Below are 17,624 nucleotides of genomic sequence, written 5' to 3'. Positions count from 1 at the left end.
ACACATTGTCTTGCAAGGCTAATATTAAACTCAAAATGTTCTGTTTAAAGGGCTCAGAGTCTGATGATGATGATAGCCATTCAAAGAAGAAGAGGCAACGCTCAGAATCTAGATCAGTTTCTGATCGTTCTTCCAGTGCAGAATCTGGTAAGATATTTTCCCCATTCCTCTGTTGAAACCAGCTTTGTCATGATAATGTTGGGTCTTAATGTTTTATTGATACTTACTTACTTTTTTGTATTGTAGAGAGAAGTTACAAGAAGTCAAAAAAACATAAGAAGAAAAACAAAAAGAGAAGACACAAGTCTGTAAGTACAGCTTATTAGGGCTGTCAAGCGATTAAAAAATTAATTGCATGATTAATTGAGCAGTTAAACGATAATAGAATTCCATGTATTTAAATATTTTTGGATGTTTTCTACATTTTCAAATATATTGATTTCAGTTACAACACAGAATACACAGTGTACAGTGCTCACTTTGTTTTTTTATTACAGATATTTGCACTGTAAAAAACAAAAGAAATAGTATTTTTCAGTTCACCTAATACAAGTACTGTAGTACAATCTCTTTATCGTGAAAGTTGAACTTACCAATGTAGATTTATGTACAAAAAAAATAACTGCATTCAAAAATGAAACAATGTAAAACTTTTAGAGCCTACAAGTCCACTAGGTCCTACTTCAGCCAATCACTCAGACAAACAAGTTTGGTTACAATTTGCAGGAGATAATGCCGCCTGCTTCTTGTTTACAATGTCACATGAAAGTGAGAACATGTGTTCGCATGGCACTGTTGTAGCTGGCATTGCAAGTTACGTACCATATGCACTAAAGATTCATATGTCCCTTTATTCTTTAACCACCATTCCAGAGGACATGCGTCCATGCTGATGACAGGTTCTGCTCAATAACGATCCAAAGCAGAGCAGACCGATGCATGTTTATTTTCATCATCTGAGTAAGATACCACCAGCGGCAGGTTGATTTTCTTTCTTTGGTTGTTAGGGTTCTGTAGTTTTTGCATCTTAAGACTTCTGAAAGCATGCCCCAAACCTTGTCCCTTTCAGATTTTGGATGGTACTTCAGATTCTTAAACGTTGGGTCGAGTGCTGTAGCTATTTTTAGAAATTTCATTCGTACCTTCTTTGCGTTTTGTCAGATCTGATGTGAAAGTGTTCTTAAAACAAACAGCATGTGTTGGGTCATCATCTGAGACTGCTATAACATGAAATATATGGCAGAATGCAGGTAAAACAGAACTGGAGACATACAGTTCTCCCCCAAGGAGTTCAGTCACAAATGTAATTAACACATTATTTTTTTTAAGGAGCGTCATCAGAATGGAAGCATGTTCTCTGGAATGGTGGCTGAAGCATGAAGGGGCATAGAAATGTTTGGCATATCTGGCACATAAATACCTTGCAATGCCAGCTACAAAAGTGCCATGTAAATGCCTGTTCTCACTTTTGGGTGATGTAAATAAAAAGCAGGTAGCAGTATCTCCCGTAAATGTAAACAAACTTGTTTGTCTTAACATTTGGCTGAACAAGAGGCAGGACTGAGTAGACTTGTGAGCGCTAAAGTTTTGCGTTGTTTTGGTTTTTTGTGCAGTTATGTAGGAAAAAAATCTACATTGTAAGTTACACTTTCACGATTAAGAGATTGAACTACAGTACTTGTAAGAGGTGAAGTGAAAAATACTATTCCTTTTGTTTATCATTTTTACAGTGCAAATATTTGTAATCAAAAATAGTAATATGAAGTCAGCACTGTACACTTTGTATTCTGTGTTGTAACAGAAATCAATATATTTGAAAATGTAGAAAAACATCCACAATATTTAATAAATTTCAATTGGTATTCTATTGTTTAACAGTGCGATTAATCGTGATTAATTTTTTTGAGTTAATCGCGTGAGTTAACTGCAATTAATTGACGGCCCACTTTTTATTCTAGAGCTAGCCAATGAATACACTTAATACTCTTGCTTTTCACTTAATCTTTGAAGGTACTTGTAATCAGCCCTTTTGCCTTATAATATCATTACATGAAACCAGAGAAATGAGGAGTACTGGTAGCTTAACAATAACTTCCTGTTCTCCACACATCACTTTAAAGTACACCATTTCTGAGGGTTCAATTCTGAGTATTATAAGGCCTTGCTTATGAGGTCTAAATTTATTTATAAGGGTAAATCTTGCTAGAGTGATGTAGTTTGGTGCTCACTGATTGCCCCCATGGCCACCCTCAGGACTGTCATTATGGCAGCCATAGGGAGATGGGAGTCCTTTTTTGCTCTTGCCTCATGCCAGGGATCACTCCCTCCTGTCTGTTCATGTTCCAGAGCTATTTTGGGAGCTCAGATACAATGTTGATTAGAGCAATATAAGAACTCAGAATACATGACAACATAGCTGTTATCTTACCTTTCTTTCTGTATAAGATTCAGGACTGGTGAGTGCCTGTTGGCATGGGGAAGGGAAGTGTTTTGGGTTTACTGATAAATTAAGGTGGTCACATTGTCACATAAACACAGGGTACTTTTATGATTTTGTATTTTCTGAAGTTGCAAAATTTAGCTGTACTCTTTTGAGAGTGGTAGCCCTCACAAGAGGTCCTCATATGGGGTAAACACTGTTGAGTAAGGTGTGTGGCATACAATTTTGGTGATTCAACAAATCAGACCGTTGTGTTAACTGCCACAGGAGGGCCAGTGATCAGTGTGAAAGCAATGTTGCTTTAACATTTCAGTTGTATGTATTTATTTATTTAGATTTAAATAATAAATGCTCCTATCCAAGGCTGTAGGCACCCTAGTGTAATTATTATTACTGCAAAACATCAAGAGTATTCAGGTATGACCTCTGCCAGCAGCTAGCTATAGAGATGTGGCTTTCCAGCCATTCCCCATGCCAGGAAATACACCATCAACCCTTTGCAAAAGCCGTATTGAATAGATGACTTCTGCAAAAATACCTGATTGGTCAGGAAGCATTTAGTAGAGCCTTGTGTGGGTCCTGCGGACCTGTGGGATCCCAGTCCCACTGCAGGGCTCTACACTAGTCCCACTGTAGGGCTCTAGCATCTCTTGTGACCTAATCCCTCATATGTATGATTAAAAAGCAGAAGAGTAGGGTAAGTGTTCCTCTGCCCATTTTAGTTGTTGCTATGTTTCAAGTTGACGTTAGCCTACCTATCTTTCTTTTTAAATCATTTGTCAATGCATTTGTCTATGTATTGGCTTTCTTCTGCTGTGTTAATGGTATTTGGCTAGTTAGTTCTAAACAAGAACATGTTAAATAAGCCAGTTTGCTTATATGTAACCCGATAATGGAGCTTTGCAGAGTTTAGTTGTACTGAGGTGTGGGTACACTCACTGTGTACATTATACAACAAGTTAATAAAATAAATATTCTGAAGCTTTAAGAATTTTTCCCATTTGTTGACTTTATTTACACAGGATTCACCAGAATCTGATACTGAACGAGAAAAGGATAAAAAAGAAAAAGAGAGAGAGAATGAAAAGGATAGACCTAGACAAAGATCGGAATCAAAGCATAAATCTCCTCCTAAAAAACGGCCTGGAAAAGATTCTGTAAGCTTTTTTGGTTTCATTTTGTGTAATGTCTGTGAGGTTTTTTATTTTATTTTGGCTAAATACAATATGGTAGCTTTACAGAGCCACATAAAAATATACAACTAATTAAAGAGTAGCTTGCTAATTTATAAGCTAAGGATTTATTTACAGTGATTTTTATCTGTAATGTACCTACTGTTCCAAGAAGATTTAAAATTATTATTATTGTCTGTTTGGGGATCTGTGTAGCTTAGTAATTCTGAATGTGGTTTTGTGTAGATGTCACATTTTCATTTTAAAGCTGTATTTTAATGATTTGGTGCCAAAAAAACCCCAAAACTGAAAGTGAAGTACACTGATGTTCCACTACTTTCCTTAAACATTTGGGTTTTGGGCCATAGTCCACATAGCTAGCATGCTACGATTGTATTCATGTTTAAACATTGTTGATCTTTTAGTATAGAACAGGGGTAGAAAACTTATTTTTTGTCAAGGTCCAAATTTCTTAGTCAAGGTATAGTCAAGGTCGAGGCTCCAGAGAAAATAATAATAAAAAAATTATGATAATGATAAGTAAATAAAAAAGATTTTGAGGTCCATTCAAAAGGGCTTGGTAGTCCAGACTTGGCCCGCCATCTGCCTATTGACTACCCTGGTCTAGAACCTGACAGACTAGATTTGATGGAACAATCTTTCATCTCTGGGTGTAGCTGTCCTTTTCCCCACTGTTGATTTTAGCACTGGTGGAGCTGCACTGGAGCTAGACCAGTGGTGGAAGAAAGTGCTAATGGAGGTAAGTGGTTCTTGGGCCTTTTTGAAGGCAAAGAATGTTGTTGAGAGCACTTCCAGGGTCCACATTCAGCTATAGCATCCATTCTGAGTAACTTGTATTTTGGAGACTATATAGACTGGATTTTCAAAAGAGACTAAGGGAGTTAGGTAACTGAATGAGAAATTCTGTCAAGCTCAACACTGTTGGCTCCTATTAGGGAGAATCTTGTAATGCTGTCAATGAGATGTGTAGGTTTCAACTGTACCCTGTTGTTCAGTCCTTTCACAGACAGAAGTCTTTCAGAACTCACTCACCCTCCTCCCCACAGAGATAGTGGTAATTCATTGGGATGTGTCCTCCTAGAACACTCCATTTTGGTATCTAACACCCTTAGGTGCCTTTGAAAATCCCAACCATACATCCTATGGGGTGGGGGACATACTGTGTTGGGAACATGGACCCAAGATCTGTCAGGCCCTGTCTACATTAGGCTTTTTTGCTCAAAATCGCCCACTCTTGTTTCTACTGGTAGACTAATGGTGGATGCATTAGTGTGGATACGGCTCTAGACAGCTGCTGGTGTTCTGAATAGAGCTGTGTGAATAATTGATTGTTTTTGGGGGGAGGGGAGGGAGGGTTTGTCAATTTGTGGTGGGGGGAAATAGATTTCTGGGCAAACCAATAACTATTTTTTTCTTTTGACAAATCAAAACATTGGGAAATCATTTTGGATGAAATAAAACATTTTATCTTGACAAAATTGAAATTTTTTATTTTGATTTTGACAATTTTAAAGGGTCTTTTATTTAATAAAATTAAAGGCAATTTTTAAATGAAAATTGGTTTGAACTAAAAAATCAGACTGTGTTTCAAACATGTTGAAATAAAGATGTTTCTATTTGTTTGGAAACTGTTTCAGTTAAAAAAAAAAATATTGAAACTGACATAAATTTGGAAGATGTTTTAGTGTTGTAAACTATGGCCCAGGTTTAGTACTTGTGAAGACGTGCTCCATAGCAGGGTTAAACAATATGGTGGTTAAAACACAAGCTGTCACCTAGAACGTTGTCTACTCCAGAGCTTTCACTGTTGCTACCAATATTGGTAGCAGTGATGAAAAATTTGTGACAAGAAATCTAGTGTTTAGACCCTCCTTGGGATGCTTATCTTCTGAGAACAGCTGCACACAAGTATATCACATATTGCACTGTGGGATGTAGGATTAGAATTCAGCAAATGTTTTCATGCTATATTGCTTCACTTGTCAGTTCCTTTAAATATGGAATGTATTCCCTTGATTTTCTAGCTATATTTCCTAATGAAGGCCAGAAAGCAGTATTGGAACACATGCAATAACTGCTGTGGGTGAATTACGGTGTGTTCTTGTATTCTTTGCAGGGTAATTGGGATACATCTGGCAGTGAACTGAGCGAAGGGGAATTAGAAAAACAGAGAAGAACCCTCTTGGAACAACTGGATGAAGATCAATAAGAACATTATTTATACCAAATACATTTACAGTAGGATTTAATAAAAGAAACTGATGTCTAATTCAGGACATGAGTTCTGATATTCTGAGTTCCATTGTTGAAATAACAGTGGGTTTTAATGATACTGCATAAATAAATGCATTCAAGTAATATCATTATAGGGCCTGGCATCAAATCTAGAAAAAACAGGAAATTCAGAGTTAAAGTTGAAGTTCTGTTCTTGACTTGCTAGGTAGCATATATATTCTGTACACCCTCGAGCCCTTTGATGAATGGAAGTTGTTTCACTTCTGACTCTGGGTCCTGCCTACTCTGGCCAGGGAAAGTATTAGCACCTTTCTAGCAATCCATGTCTTAAACGCAGTCCTTTCTGGAAAGGTGCTAAACCTGTTTTTACAGGCCAGTGGAGACAAGCTAAATTTCCTTTTTGGAAAGATTCAAAATGTAGTTTCTTGTGGTTTAATTGTCTTTGTGTGTTTGTTTTTAATTTTTTTTGGCAGGAGGAGGGAAATGGAGAGGGAATAATGAATCCATTTCTTGATTTATAGTAGTACAGAGAAGCACCAGAAACGGAAATTGCTTTGTGCACTACATTACTGGCCAAACTTATGGTTTTGATAATTTGTATTAAACAAAAAATGTGACGTCCTGGCTGAGACTTTCTATGTCAAGTTTCATCTTGGAGTGAATTTTTATGGTAAAGTTTTAAACCCTTACAAATAGGTGTTTACGATGGAAGTCTGCTAGGCCCTTCATTACAGTGGTACTAGAGGGCGCTGCTGTAAAATAGCCACCACTTTTATTAAAGTAAAACCTGATATATATATGTTAAAATGGCTGAGGGCATTATTTCAGCATTTATCTTGATAAGAAAATTTAACATAAAATCAACTTGTAAATTAATTTCAATATGTTGCCTTAAGGACCTGCTGAAGAATGTACCACCAAATTTTAAATAGCTGTTGCAATATTAATGTAGAAAATCAATGTTGTTCTAAACCTTTTTCTTTAAAAAAAGAAAAAAAAAAAAAACCCTAAAAAAAAAAAACTAGTATTGTTTTTAAAAATTCAGCTTTTTTTTTTTTTCCTCCTCCCTCCTTTTGGTAGCCTCTGACCAGTTTTGCTTTGAGGAAAAGTTCTACTTTCCCTATTCAGTGACAAGTATTGACTACTGTGGTACACATTCTGAAACCTTTCTGATTGGAATATTTTTGTACATTTTTATCAATTATTAAATTTTGTCCTCTAGCGTGTACTGGTATTTATTTCTAGTTTTAAATACTCTGTACAGCTCTGATTGATGGAATTAAGCAACATGTGTTCACTCAATTTTTATTTTGAAGACTGTGCACAGAGTTTAGCTTCCTTTTCAATGTATTAATCCCTTTTTCTAATACATATGACAAATGTTACCAGTACATGAATGCCTAAAAAGCCCATTTAAGATCAATGCCTAGAACTGCAGCATTCACACAGAATATTTTCAGTAGGATGGGTAAGTGAGTCACACTTTTTAAGGTTGCTCTTTGAGACTGAAACTTTTCAGTTGAAAGAAAATATTGGTTAGAGACATACTTGGTCTGCTATATTCAAGAAGGAAATGACAGGTTTTTGTACTAAAGAATATTCAGTATACACATCTAACATTAGAAACGCTAGTCATCCATCACTACGTAACATACCTGTGAATCACTCGTTACTGAAGAAATACCTTATATGACTTTTGCCAAGGAAGGGTTTGAGGTAAAGAATTCAAATACGTTGTATTTTATATATAATAAAATGTTTCATGCTAAATATCCAAAAAACTGCAAATGAACTAAAATGTTGGCAGTGGGACTGTTCCATATTTCTGCACCATGCCCAGCAACTATCCAAAGTGTGGAAAGTTGCAGGTTAGTCTGTGTGTCAGGAATTGAGCGCTGATCATGGGTATATGGCTATATAAAATTACAGTTAGATTTTAAATATATATATTTTGCTAACCTTGTAAAATTCACTTTCCTGTGTTTATATTTTAAAAAAAGCAAATACATTGGTATTGTAACAATTAGGTTAACTCTATAGTGAAAAACAAAACACAAAATTTTGGGGTGATAGTACACAGTTCATCACGTCTAATACTTGGTTTTACACTGACAGAGATTTGAGGAAATGTTAAAGGTAGCAAATTAGTTTAGAATTTTTGACAGGTAATAATGGTTTTGAAAACACATTAGAATTTGTGTAAAATACTTTTATTGCCTAGCATAGTATACATGAAGAAACATGTTTCTAAGTAAATATTACTTTTAAAAGGTTTGTCTTTATTTTTCCATTAAAAATAAAAAATGTAACTGTAAATTATTCTAATGGAATGTATTTCTTTTGTATTTCTCAATCAGATCTTGCAAAAATCTTCCCAATAGGAAATACAATCTCATTTAAATCTGTTTTGGCAAGGCACAGCTTGTTTTCTGATCTTGAGGAAAAAAGTATTTTTCCTCCTCCCATCTCCTCCCCCCTCAGAAAAAAGTTTTTGCAGCCTCATGTTTTTCAGTGGATGGGACTGTTCCTTCCTTGTGTGATAGAAATACCCACAGGCAGAACACTTCCCATCTACTCATAAACAGCAACAACAAAATTCAGTCTTAGTCTTTCTTCTTCTCAAAAGGCATCACAATCCCTTGCTTTCAGATTCTGTAGTTGTCTTGAAATTATAGGGATTACTGGCAAAGTAAATTTAGTTTTCCTTTTATTAATAATGCTATTGATTACTAAAACAAAGCATGTTTAAAACTCTAACTCAGTGTTTGATTTGCTATTTGTCTCTTTTGCACAATGATCAGGTTGACTGAAAGTTAGCTTTCCCGTTCGTAGTCAGTTTCACTTGAATCCGCCTATTCTGCAGGGCTATCTTGAATCCACCCTTCCCCTCCCCCCCTTTTTTTTTGCAGGGTGGGGGATTTATTTTGTTAAATTTAAATTTTTGAAAAAGGGCTTAAGGTTTGGTTACAAGAGGTTTTCTCTTAAATTTGAGCTTTACCACATTTTGTTAAATTGTGTTATCACTTATGCCCCTTATTACATTTATGGCATAATTTATTCACTACCACCATAAATAACTTGTCTGCCATTTTATTATTTTAATAGATTAAATTTTGCTGCAGAAATATTGTGTAAATAGATGTGCTACAACATTTTTATTCTTTTGCAGTGTATTTCTCATAATCAATTTTTGCCTGGCATCACTGGAAATCTTCTTTTGAGATGGGGGAAGAAGGGAAGAAAAAAAGTCCTGGGGGTGAATTGTCTATTTAGGTGTTGTGATTTTTGTTTTTCTTACTCAGATATTAATTAAATCTGTTCACGGGATATGGATTGCTGGTGAGGGTGCCTAGCCTTGGTAAATACAAACCTTATACTCAAAGAGCAGCTTGAACTATGCATGAAAGTGCTGAGAAAAGCAAATTCTTTTTTTTTATATGACAGTGTCTCAAGATCTATTATCAATTGTACTACAATAAGAAATGCTTGTTAATCAAAGGGTATAGGATTTGAAATGTTTATCAAGGAAGTTAGACCAGGGTAAGACTTTATGAAAATTAGTGACTGATCAGTAAACATTTAAGGTATTTAAGTTTTTTGTTTATGGTACACCTACCTTGAAAAGTAGAAGTGTTTATAAAATAACCATATTGTATATTGATATTTCCCAGAATAGTGATGTGTCCTTAATATAATCTCACTTCCTTGCTTTAGAGTATGGTTTTTGTACTTAATGGTTTAAAAACTGGTATAAAGCAGTAAAACCCCAGAGCACAAATGTAGTTAGATTGGAAATAAGTTATGCAGCTAGAAGGACTTTATACTAGTTTATCTACAAGCATACTAAAGAATTGTACTGCTTTACTATATAGCAGATTCTATACCTATAGAGTTAAAGGGGTACAAAATCTGTGTAGACCAGCCTAAAGACAAATACTGCCTAAGTCACTTTCCTTTTACTTTAAATAATTTTTTTTAAACTGTTACATTTAAATCCACAGCATTTGGGATCTCTTTGTTGCAAGCCAAAAATGTGTATTTTTTGTAAATTAAAAATGGAGCCCCCCCCCCCCATTCACAAGCCCTAAGTGGAGATGTAATGAGGTCTGTGAGGACATGGGTTGTTAAGAGTTTGTAAATGTTAAATGATATGGGCGGGGGAGGGGAGTGAGTTTGTACACTGTTACTCTTATTCAGAGATCCTGTGTTTTGAGAGGAAAATGCTGTATGAAAAGTACTCTAGGAACTTCCTTTGTTCATTGATCTTGAGACTGTTAGAATAGCTCAGAGTAGAAACTTTTCTGTGATTATTGTAATGCCAGAACCAGGATAAACTGCTTCATTTAGCAGATTTAACTGAATTGTTTATTGGTGAATTTTACTTCTGCATAAACCATGTTTATTTTGGACAGGATATTGCAGAAGTAGCTACTGAGAGTCTCCAGTGGTAAAATGCAGGTTTTGTGACTCCATATTACCACCACTCCCTGCAAAAAAAAAAAAGCGGTCTCTGCTCATCCTATTTGCAGTTGCTACAAAAGAGAAGATTTTTTAAAGCCACAAAATTTCGTTTTCTTCCAACCCAGCCAGGGTCCTAAGAAACTATTGCTTGGTAGGAAAAATTGGCCAAACGCACTCTGTTGAAAAGGAGTTCTAAGGTGAACAGCACGAAGAAAATGGTCTTAATTCTTTCCTGGTGTAAGTCTGCTGACTTGAATGGAGAAAATTAGCCAAAGTTTGAGGTTTCTAATGAATGTCTTACCTCCACCTGAGTTGACTTTGTTTATTGCCTATGTTTAATACTGTTAGCATGGAAATGGGACCAAGCGTAGCTTTAAAGAATGGGTTGCGTTTCCTTTCCATCTTTGCCATTACTATGGTTTGTCTGTGAGCTAGATTAAGCAGGCTTTGTTGTGCAGTGTTTCTCTCCAAAACAAATACAGAATCATAGGATGAGACAGCTTAAGTTTTGCAAAAAGTTGTGGCATAAGGCAGAAGCTAGTGAGAAAACCTGGAATTTGTGATTCCCCCGCCCCCTCAGTCTCTGTTGATAAACTGCAGATATAAGTGACAATTATTTCTGTAAGAATAAGTTGTTCCATCATCATGATCCATTTGCTAGCAACCTCTGCATAAAAATGTAGTATAAACACACCAAAGAAAAAGAGCCATGGATTACCATGTAGTAGTGTAAATAGTTTATTTGATCATATGCCATGAACAGACCAGAAAAGTAACATGAACTGCTTTTATAAAACACTTCTAATATTGCTAAGAAGCAGGTCTATTACTAGAAAAACAGCAAAGAGAACATGCCAATATTACAGTCCACTTGTATGGTAACATTATTTGCTGTCTAGAGTTAAGTTATAAAAAGCTTCTGAGCTTACGAGTTTGACCCATTTGACTAATAAATGTACTTAAATTACGTTGCCAAATTATTTTTTCTTACACAGAATAAAACTCTTGTCACTATGAGTGAAGAAAGAGGCAATCTTGGCATGTTCTCTTTCGCATGTTGAGTACACGCTGCTGTAAATGAGAGAATAGGTGGCAGTTTTAATGTAAACTTTCTGTAAATAGGTAAGTGGCAGTCAATGTGGTAACTGAGCCCCAAACTGTCCATTTAGTTAAATATAAAAAACAAAACTATAAGTTAAAATAACATTCAGATTGTATAGCACAGGCGGCTGCATTTTTTAAACAATATTTACAATATTACCCAGAGGCTAAAGTGGGAATTAAAGAGAAGTGTAAAAACCATAAAAAACTGCACCAATTTTGTAGCAAAATATCTGTACATTTAAAAACAGATTCATATAACTACACATTATTCAAGGAAAATGGGACCTTCACCAGTGGTTCACATAAAGCACAACATAAAAGAAAAGAAATTCAGTGGTTAAATACTATACAATAAATTTTACAATTAACATACTGATGCAATGCTACCAGGAACGGTAAGCCACAAGCAAAATGTATCTTCTTTGAAAGTATAAATTTAGCATCAGTCCAGTTCTTGACTTGGGAATAGATCAAGTGCCCTTCCATGGTAGGATAAAATAAAATTCCCTTATAACAATAAATTGATCTGCACCAGTAGCACTGTGTATATATTTAAATATTGCCAAGCCTAATACAATAAGCTCAATTTTAAAGTGTAAAATGCAATATAGAAAAACTAAGAATTTAGAAGTTGGGATGCATTTGAACAACAAATGTCCCTTTGTATTAAGTGATCAGAACTCGATTGTCAAAGGAAAAACATACTTACTGGGTTACCATTCTTGCTCAATGCAGATGCAAGTTTAAAGCTTATACATGGGTATTAAAGTCCTCTCTCAGCAGGGCACAAGATTATTTCACTGAGTTAATAACTGAACAGTAATGGTCCTCAGAAATCCTAATACTGATTAATGAGATGTTAATATTAGTGCTAATTAATAAATACACATTGTTATTCAAAAGCTGCCTCTATCTGAAGAACATAGTAAATGAGTCTTATTCAACATTCTTGTTTCATATTTCTTCGCAATGCATTCATACCCTCCCAACTATCCCTCACTGCTTATCCCACGTTGCACACTGGCATACAAAAAGCAGAAGCTGAACATGAAGAATAGTTTGTGTTCATTTGATATAAACCTTGTGTTCACTGAATTATGTCTTTAACACATTTGTATTAGTCAGGGGTTTGTGTATGGTTGAAAGGTACAGTTCATTTTGTAATTAATTCCCCCTTGCACATGGTAAGCCCTTAAATATATATATTAAAAAATGTTAATAAGTGCAGTTGAAGGTCAAGGTTAGTTCCTTAGTGGACAGGACAGGAATGCATTGAAAAGCTTAAGTCCACAGCAGATTGCATCCAAGTATTACTTATTTACAACCTGTCAGGAAATCAAGAAGGGCCACTGAAGACCAATCACTAAATTTCATGTAATAAAAAAAAAATCATGTATTTTACATTTTGGTTAAAAATACTGAATAATGTATTGGTGTAAAAAGATACCCAATCAAATCAAGTCCTATTGCTTTGATTAATTTGAGCAGGTACTTCACTTTTAGGCACTTGTTAGCTATGGTTGAGTAGAGAGCCCATCACTTTTACGTTCCTATGCATTTTCTATGTCTTTGAGCCCTTCAGAAGGTAATTTTACTGTATTCAAGGCTATAATTAAATGGTAGCACATATAGTTCACATGGACAAGGTATCATTCAAGCACACGCTCTACTTTTCACATGCAAATCTCCAGCTCACATGGTTATTTCAGCACCATTTACAGAGCGCAAGTTCTGATCATCAAAGCGTCGCCTAACGCTTCTCCTTACCGCATCGGCTCGTCTGTAGGGCTGGTTTCTAAGATCTGCAAAAAGGAAATAGGATATCAGAAACAGGTAAACTAAATGTCATTTGTTTAGAAAAGAAAGTCCTTCTGGCAGCCAATCAAAGCAGCTTGTGTAGAAAGAGTAAAGGGCCTTTAAACCCCTTGAGAATTAAACAAATATGATTTGTCCTTATTAATAAACACCAAAAAAGGTAATACTGGTGGTATTCTTGTCTAAATAGATTCATGCTGTCAAGTTTGAAATTTTTCTTCTGCTTTGCTGGAGATTATAATTTTATTTGTAATAAAGTCATTGGGAAAGGCAACATCAAGTAAAATCAATAGAGCTGAAATAGATTTTTTTTTTTAGATGTAATCACTTGAATCGTAATTTAATCAGTAGAATTTTTCTGAAAGGGGCTGGAACCTGAATAAAAACTCAAAGTAGGATAATGTTTTAAATGGCTCTTTCCAAAGCAAGAATGATTTTATGCCTTCTATAAGTTTATCTTTGGGAAAAAAAGGAACATGAGAAAAAGTGGATACTAGACAATTACTATATGGTAAAAATGTAAAGGTTCTATTCTGCTACTAGTCTGACGAGGATCCAAAAATACTTTCCCACATGGCTGCAGCCACAGAATGATGACTTCATGCTTGCATGACCAGCTAAATTTCCACCCCTTCCCAGTGAAGTCAGAAATTACAATGGGGATAAATTTGGGTCATAATCTATCTGTCCTGATTGCCATTTATGGAAGTAGGTCTCTTGGGAATGATGACTGGGGATATACTGAGCATGCTCAGTATGTCCCTTGATATCCTAATAGTGGGGAAAGTTTCTTCTGCTAGGGAGGAAATTTCAGCGAGGCTGGGGTACAGGAAGCCCTTTCCATATCTTAGCTTACATGGCTTTTGGCAGTAATAGCTTGGTTGGTGTTTTGTTTAAAGGCAGCTCCTGACTCCCCCAGCCATGTGTACACTATCAGCAGGGGCAGACAATGCATGCTGTTCCTGCCTGCACATGGATTTGTGCAGCTTCTTGCCTATCTCTTAGGTGTACTCCACATGCCCCTGAAGCACTGTGCAGTACAGTCCTGACAGCAGCAGAACAGGCTGGGGAACAGCTCTGGGGCGTGATGGGGCATAGGACACTGATAACTATTTTGGCAAACTTGGAGGGGCCAAATTTTTTGGCCAAAATGGAAAAAAGGGCCAGGGAAAGGGGGCACCAGTCATAGTAAGCATTCATGGTTCAAATCCTAGAATATCAGAGTTGGAAGGGATCTCAGGAGGTCATCTAGTCCAACCCCCTGCTCAAAGCAGGACCAATCCCCACTTTTTGCCCTAGATCCCTAAATGGTCCCTTCAAGGACTGAGCTCACAACACTGGGTTTAGCAGGCCAATGCTCAAACCACTGAGCTATCCCTCCCCCCCATACGTCAAACAATCTTTTGGTCCTGTCATGAGTGCAGAGGACTGGACTAGATGACCTCTCAAGGTCCCTTCCAGTCCTATGATTCAATCATCTTTTATAGTTTGATAAAGGTCACTTCATTTTATATGAAAAACGTCTGGCATCTTTTCCATCTGTCCCCTGTTGGTCAATCATAATGCTGGATGTATAGCCCTTTGTTTTGCTGAAAGTTGAGCCAGGGAGAGAGGACAGGGCTTTCACCCTTCCCAAATGCCAATAAGGGGAGAAGTTTGGGAGTCCACTGTACCTATTAGGAAAGCTATAGTGGGAGAGACACACCTACCCAACTCAAGGGAAGTTCTAAAACCAAAAAGGCTTGAAAGCTGTCCCTTATTTTAATTTCTCTGCATTTGCTGAAGCCATTACTGTATCTCTAGAGCTTTATTTACTCCCAAAACTTGCAGATCTGTAGTAGGGAGGAGAGAAAGAAACCCAGAATCAGGAGTCAAGATGCACATGGAAGTCAGTGACTGTACATGAGCAGCAATGTAGTTCATCTTAGCCCGTGCTCTACCAAGCCATATAACACAAGTGTGAAAATAGATATTTAAGGGACACTGACATTCTAAAATCTTTAGTGTACCTTATGTCTTTGGACTCTCACCAGTATTACATTTAGTCATATTTATCAGCAATTTGTCTGGCATACAGAGAGAGGAGGAAGCTAAGTAAAAAGTGATGCTTGCCAGCTCTGTGTATCCTCCACCACCGGTGTGCTAGAAGAAATCCTTACCCTCGAGTGAACATTTGGAAATTTAGTGATATTATTCTTCTTTAGGGCTAAACAGAAAAAAAAACACAAAATGATGGTTAAATAAAAAATGGGATGGAAAAAGAAGAGCAACTCAACTTAGTGTTCAAAAATCCCAGGCATGTTAGCCAAGAGAGCAAGAAGAGGGAATGAGGCCAAGGCTACAAGAGGAGGTTAGAAACAGGAAGGAAAGGACAAGATGGCCATCCTAGTCTCTTGCTAACAAAATTCCAAGCTGCTTTGAAGATTGGCTCCAGGAAGATAATACAGCAATTATCTTGAAAGAGAAAATAACTATTGAGCTGATTATAGTTTGCAATCTTACTAAGAAGCTCTCATAAAAATACATTGCAAAAGTAAGAAATGAAACGCTGTTGTCTTTGATTAAGAACCAATAACAAAGACAACAGTGTTAACAGATACATGCTGTGTTAAACACACCCTTTATACAGTTTACACCACAAGATGTAAATATATCCAGTTACATGCCAATATGTATCAGTAATAGCTGTGATTGCTAAAGAATTTTGAGAACAAAATTGTTTCTCTAGTTTCTTCCCTCATATCCATAGTTAGATGTTCTCTTCATCCAATCCTCTGAAGTTGGCTCTGACCAAACAGGAATCCAGCATAAAATGCTCCAATGAATTCTAAGACTGCATTTAATACAGCTTTGCCATGACTAGACCTAGAAGTCCAAGTCTGCAACCAGCATTCAGAGTGGCCACGACACTACAGAGTGTGCCCCCAGTCTCACCCTCAGCAGAGGGAGAATCATTCTGGATTTTTTTTTTCCCACCTTTACTGATAGCCAAACCATGTAGCCACCCTCTGTACTCTGTTTCTGTTTGTTCAATAGGCATTTCCAATCATGTTTAAGTTGGCATGGAACTGAAAAATAAATGTGGATGTGACAGGATGAGAAAGGATTTTGTACATTTTATTCCTTGTACGTGCAGACAAACATGCGAGTGCTGGTTAAAATCCCCAGATCAAGTATATAATCATGAGTAACTATTGCAAGTCCGGAAGCAAAGCCCATGAAAGTTCAGCTCAGCTCATGCACACTGCAATTCCGCTTCCCAATAGAGCAGTCTAGTTTACTGCATGCATACTACATACGCCACTTCACATAGAAGGGGACTTCTAGAACCCAGAAGAGATGCCATAGAAAAACCAGGTGAACTGTCACATTTATGATTGCATTTGACCCATTAACCCTTCTGTAAACTGTAGCATCCGATTTGCAAGAAAGCTGCATTTCTATAGGTAGCATTCTGTGACTTTCATCACTTGCTTTTCTATGACATATGTCATGTAGCTCAATGGTGGCTTTGAAATGTGAGGATAGCCAAAAGTGTCATGCGCAAGGTTGATGGGATATAACAAAAGAATCGAAATACAAGAACGTGCAATGATGTGATGACATAAAATACAACTCCAAGTAGACACCAGACATTCCTATCCATTTAACATTCATGTGGCCCTGCCTGAGATCCATACAAATGGAGAAACGTCAAAAACCTACAGCAACCTTTTAAGAGCATCAGGTGTGAAAGAGTAATAGTTTAGTAATGGAATTCCTCAGTGAGAACAGGTTCGCAGAAAAACCGAGAGCCACGCTTGGCAGTTCGAGCGGTAAAGGGCACTGTCTTCAACACTGCATGGAAAAATAACAGCCAAACAAGACAAACAACACAGTAAGAAGCAAAGATCTGTTGCATTAGTACATTGTTAGTGCTTTGTTAAGGACATCCTGGGATGGTTTTACATGTTCTGATCAGTTATTTAATCACAATAGGCTGTACTAAGCTGGGTTTCTTTGGGGAGAAAGGAATTCCAAGTAGGCTCCAAATAACCATCTTTAAATTTCACATTTTTCACTGGTGATAAAACTCTAATCCAGAGAGGAGTGTGCCATCATTGGTAGTGACTACAGATCATTAAGGTTCATAGATTTTGGTCAAGTAAAGCTTTTCTTTGGGTCTAAAGAAACACCACCAATTTAAAAATAACTCATGTCTGATAATTGTTTATCCACTTTTGCTATAAGCACTTTGATATCCCTTTGCATATGGTTATCTTCATAGCCTCTCACATGGTCAGTTTCTCCCTGAGTAGGTTTAAAACTCTATTTTTGAATGGGAAAATGTGATTTGTAAAATTACAACCACTGGCAGTGGGACCTTGGAGAGGTGT

The 17,624-nt window shown here is 36.6% G+C and overlaps 2 protein-coding genes across 11 annotated transcripts in view; one reads left to right on the top strand and one right to left on the bottom strand.

Annotated features, from left to right (window-relative positions):
• The window catches only part of PRPF40A (pre-mRNA processing factor 40 homolog A), a 45,440-nt gene extending 38,955 nt beyond the window's left edge, over positions 1 to 6,485 (top strand). For all 3 annotated transcript variants that reach the window (XM_084643830.1, XM_084643829.1, XM_084643828.1), the window contains exons 23-26: positions 51 to 147; positions 247 to 308; positions 3,463 to 3,597; positions 5,750 to 6,485. In XM_084643830.1, the coding sequence (XP_084499956.1) occupies positions 51 to 147; positions 247 to 308; positions 3,463 to 3,597; positions 5,750 to 5,842 (387 nt within the window). In that variant the 3' untranslated portion in view covers positions 5,843 to 6,485. The remainder of the gene's footprint in view (positions 1 to 50; positions 148 to 246; positions 309 to 3,462; positions 3,598 to 5,749) is intronic.
• Positions 6,486 to 10,778: 4,293 nt separating this feature from the next.
• FMNL2 (formin like 2) overlaps positions 10,779 to 17,624 on the bottom strand; it is a 259,334-nt gene continuing 252,488 nt past the window's right edge. For 2 of the 8 annotated variants that reach the window (XM_084643236.1, XM_084643239.1), the window contains one exon: positions 13,681 to 15,454. In XM_084643236.1, the coding sequence (XP_084499362.1) occupies positions 15,339 to 15,454 (116 nt within the window). In that variant the 3' untranslated portion in view covers positions 13,681 to 15,338. Of the gene's footprint in view, positions 13,236 to 13,680; positions 15,455 to 16,953; positions 17,086 to 17,624 lie in introns of those variants that run through there. The other 6 variants (XM_084643238.1, XM_084643243.1, XM_084643241.1 and 3 more) reach the window with 6 other exon arrangements.

The sequence above is a fragment of the Lepidochelys olivacea genome (genome assembly GCF_965140295.1).
Source record: "Lepidochelys olivacea isolate rLepOli2 genome assembly, chromosome: 11".
In the NCBI taxonomy this organism is placed as follows: Eukaryota; Metazoa; Chordata; order Testudines; family Cheloniidae; genus Lepidochelys; species Lepidochelys olivacea.
The sequence above is the reverse complement of the archived record's forward strand: the minus strand, read 5'-3'. Positions and strand labels throughout refer to the sequence as shown.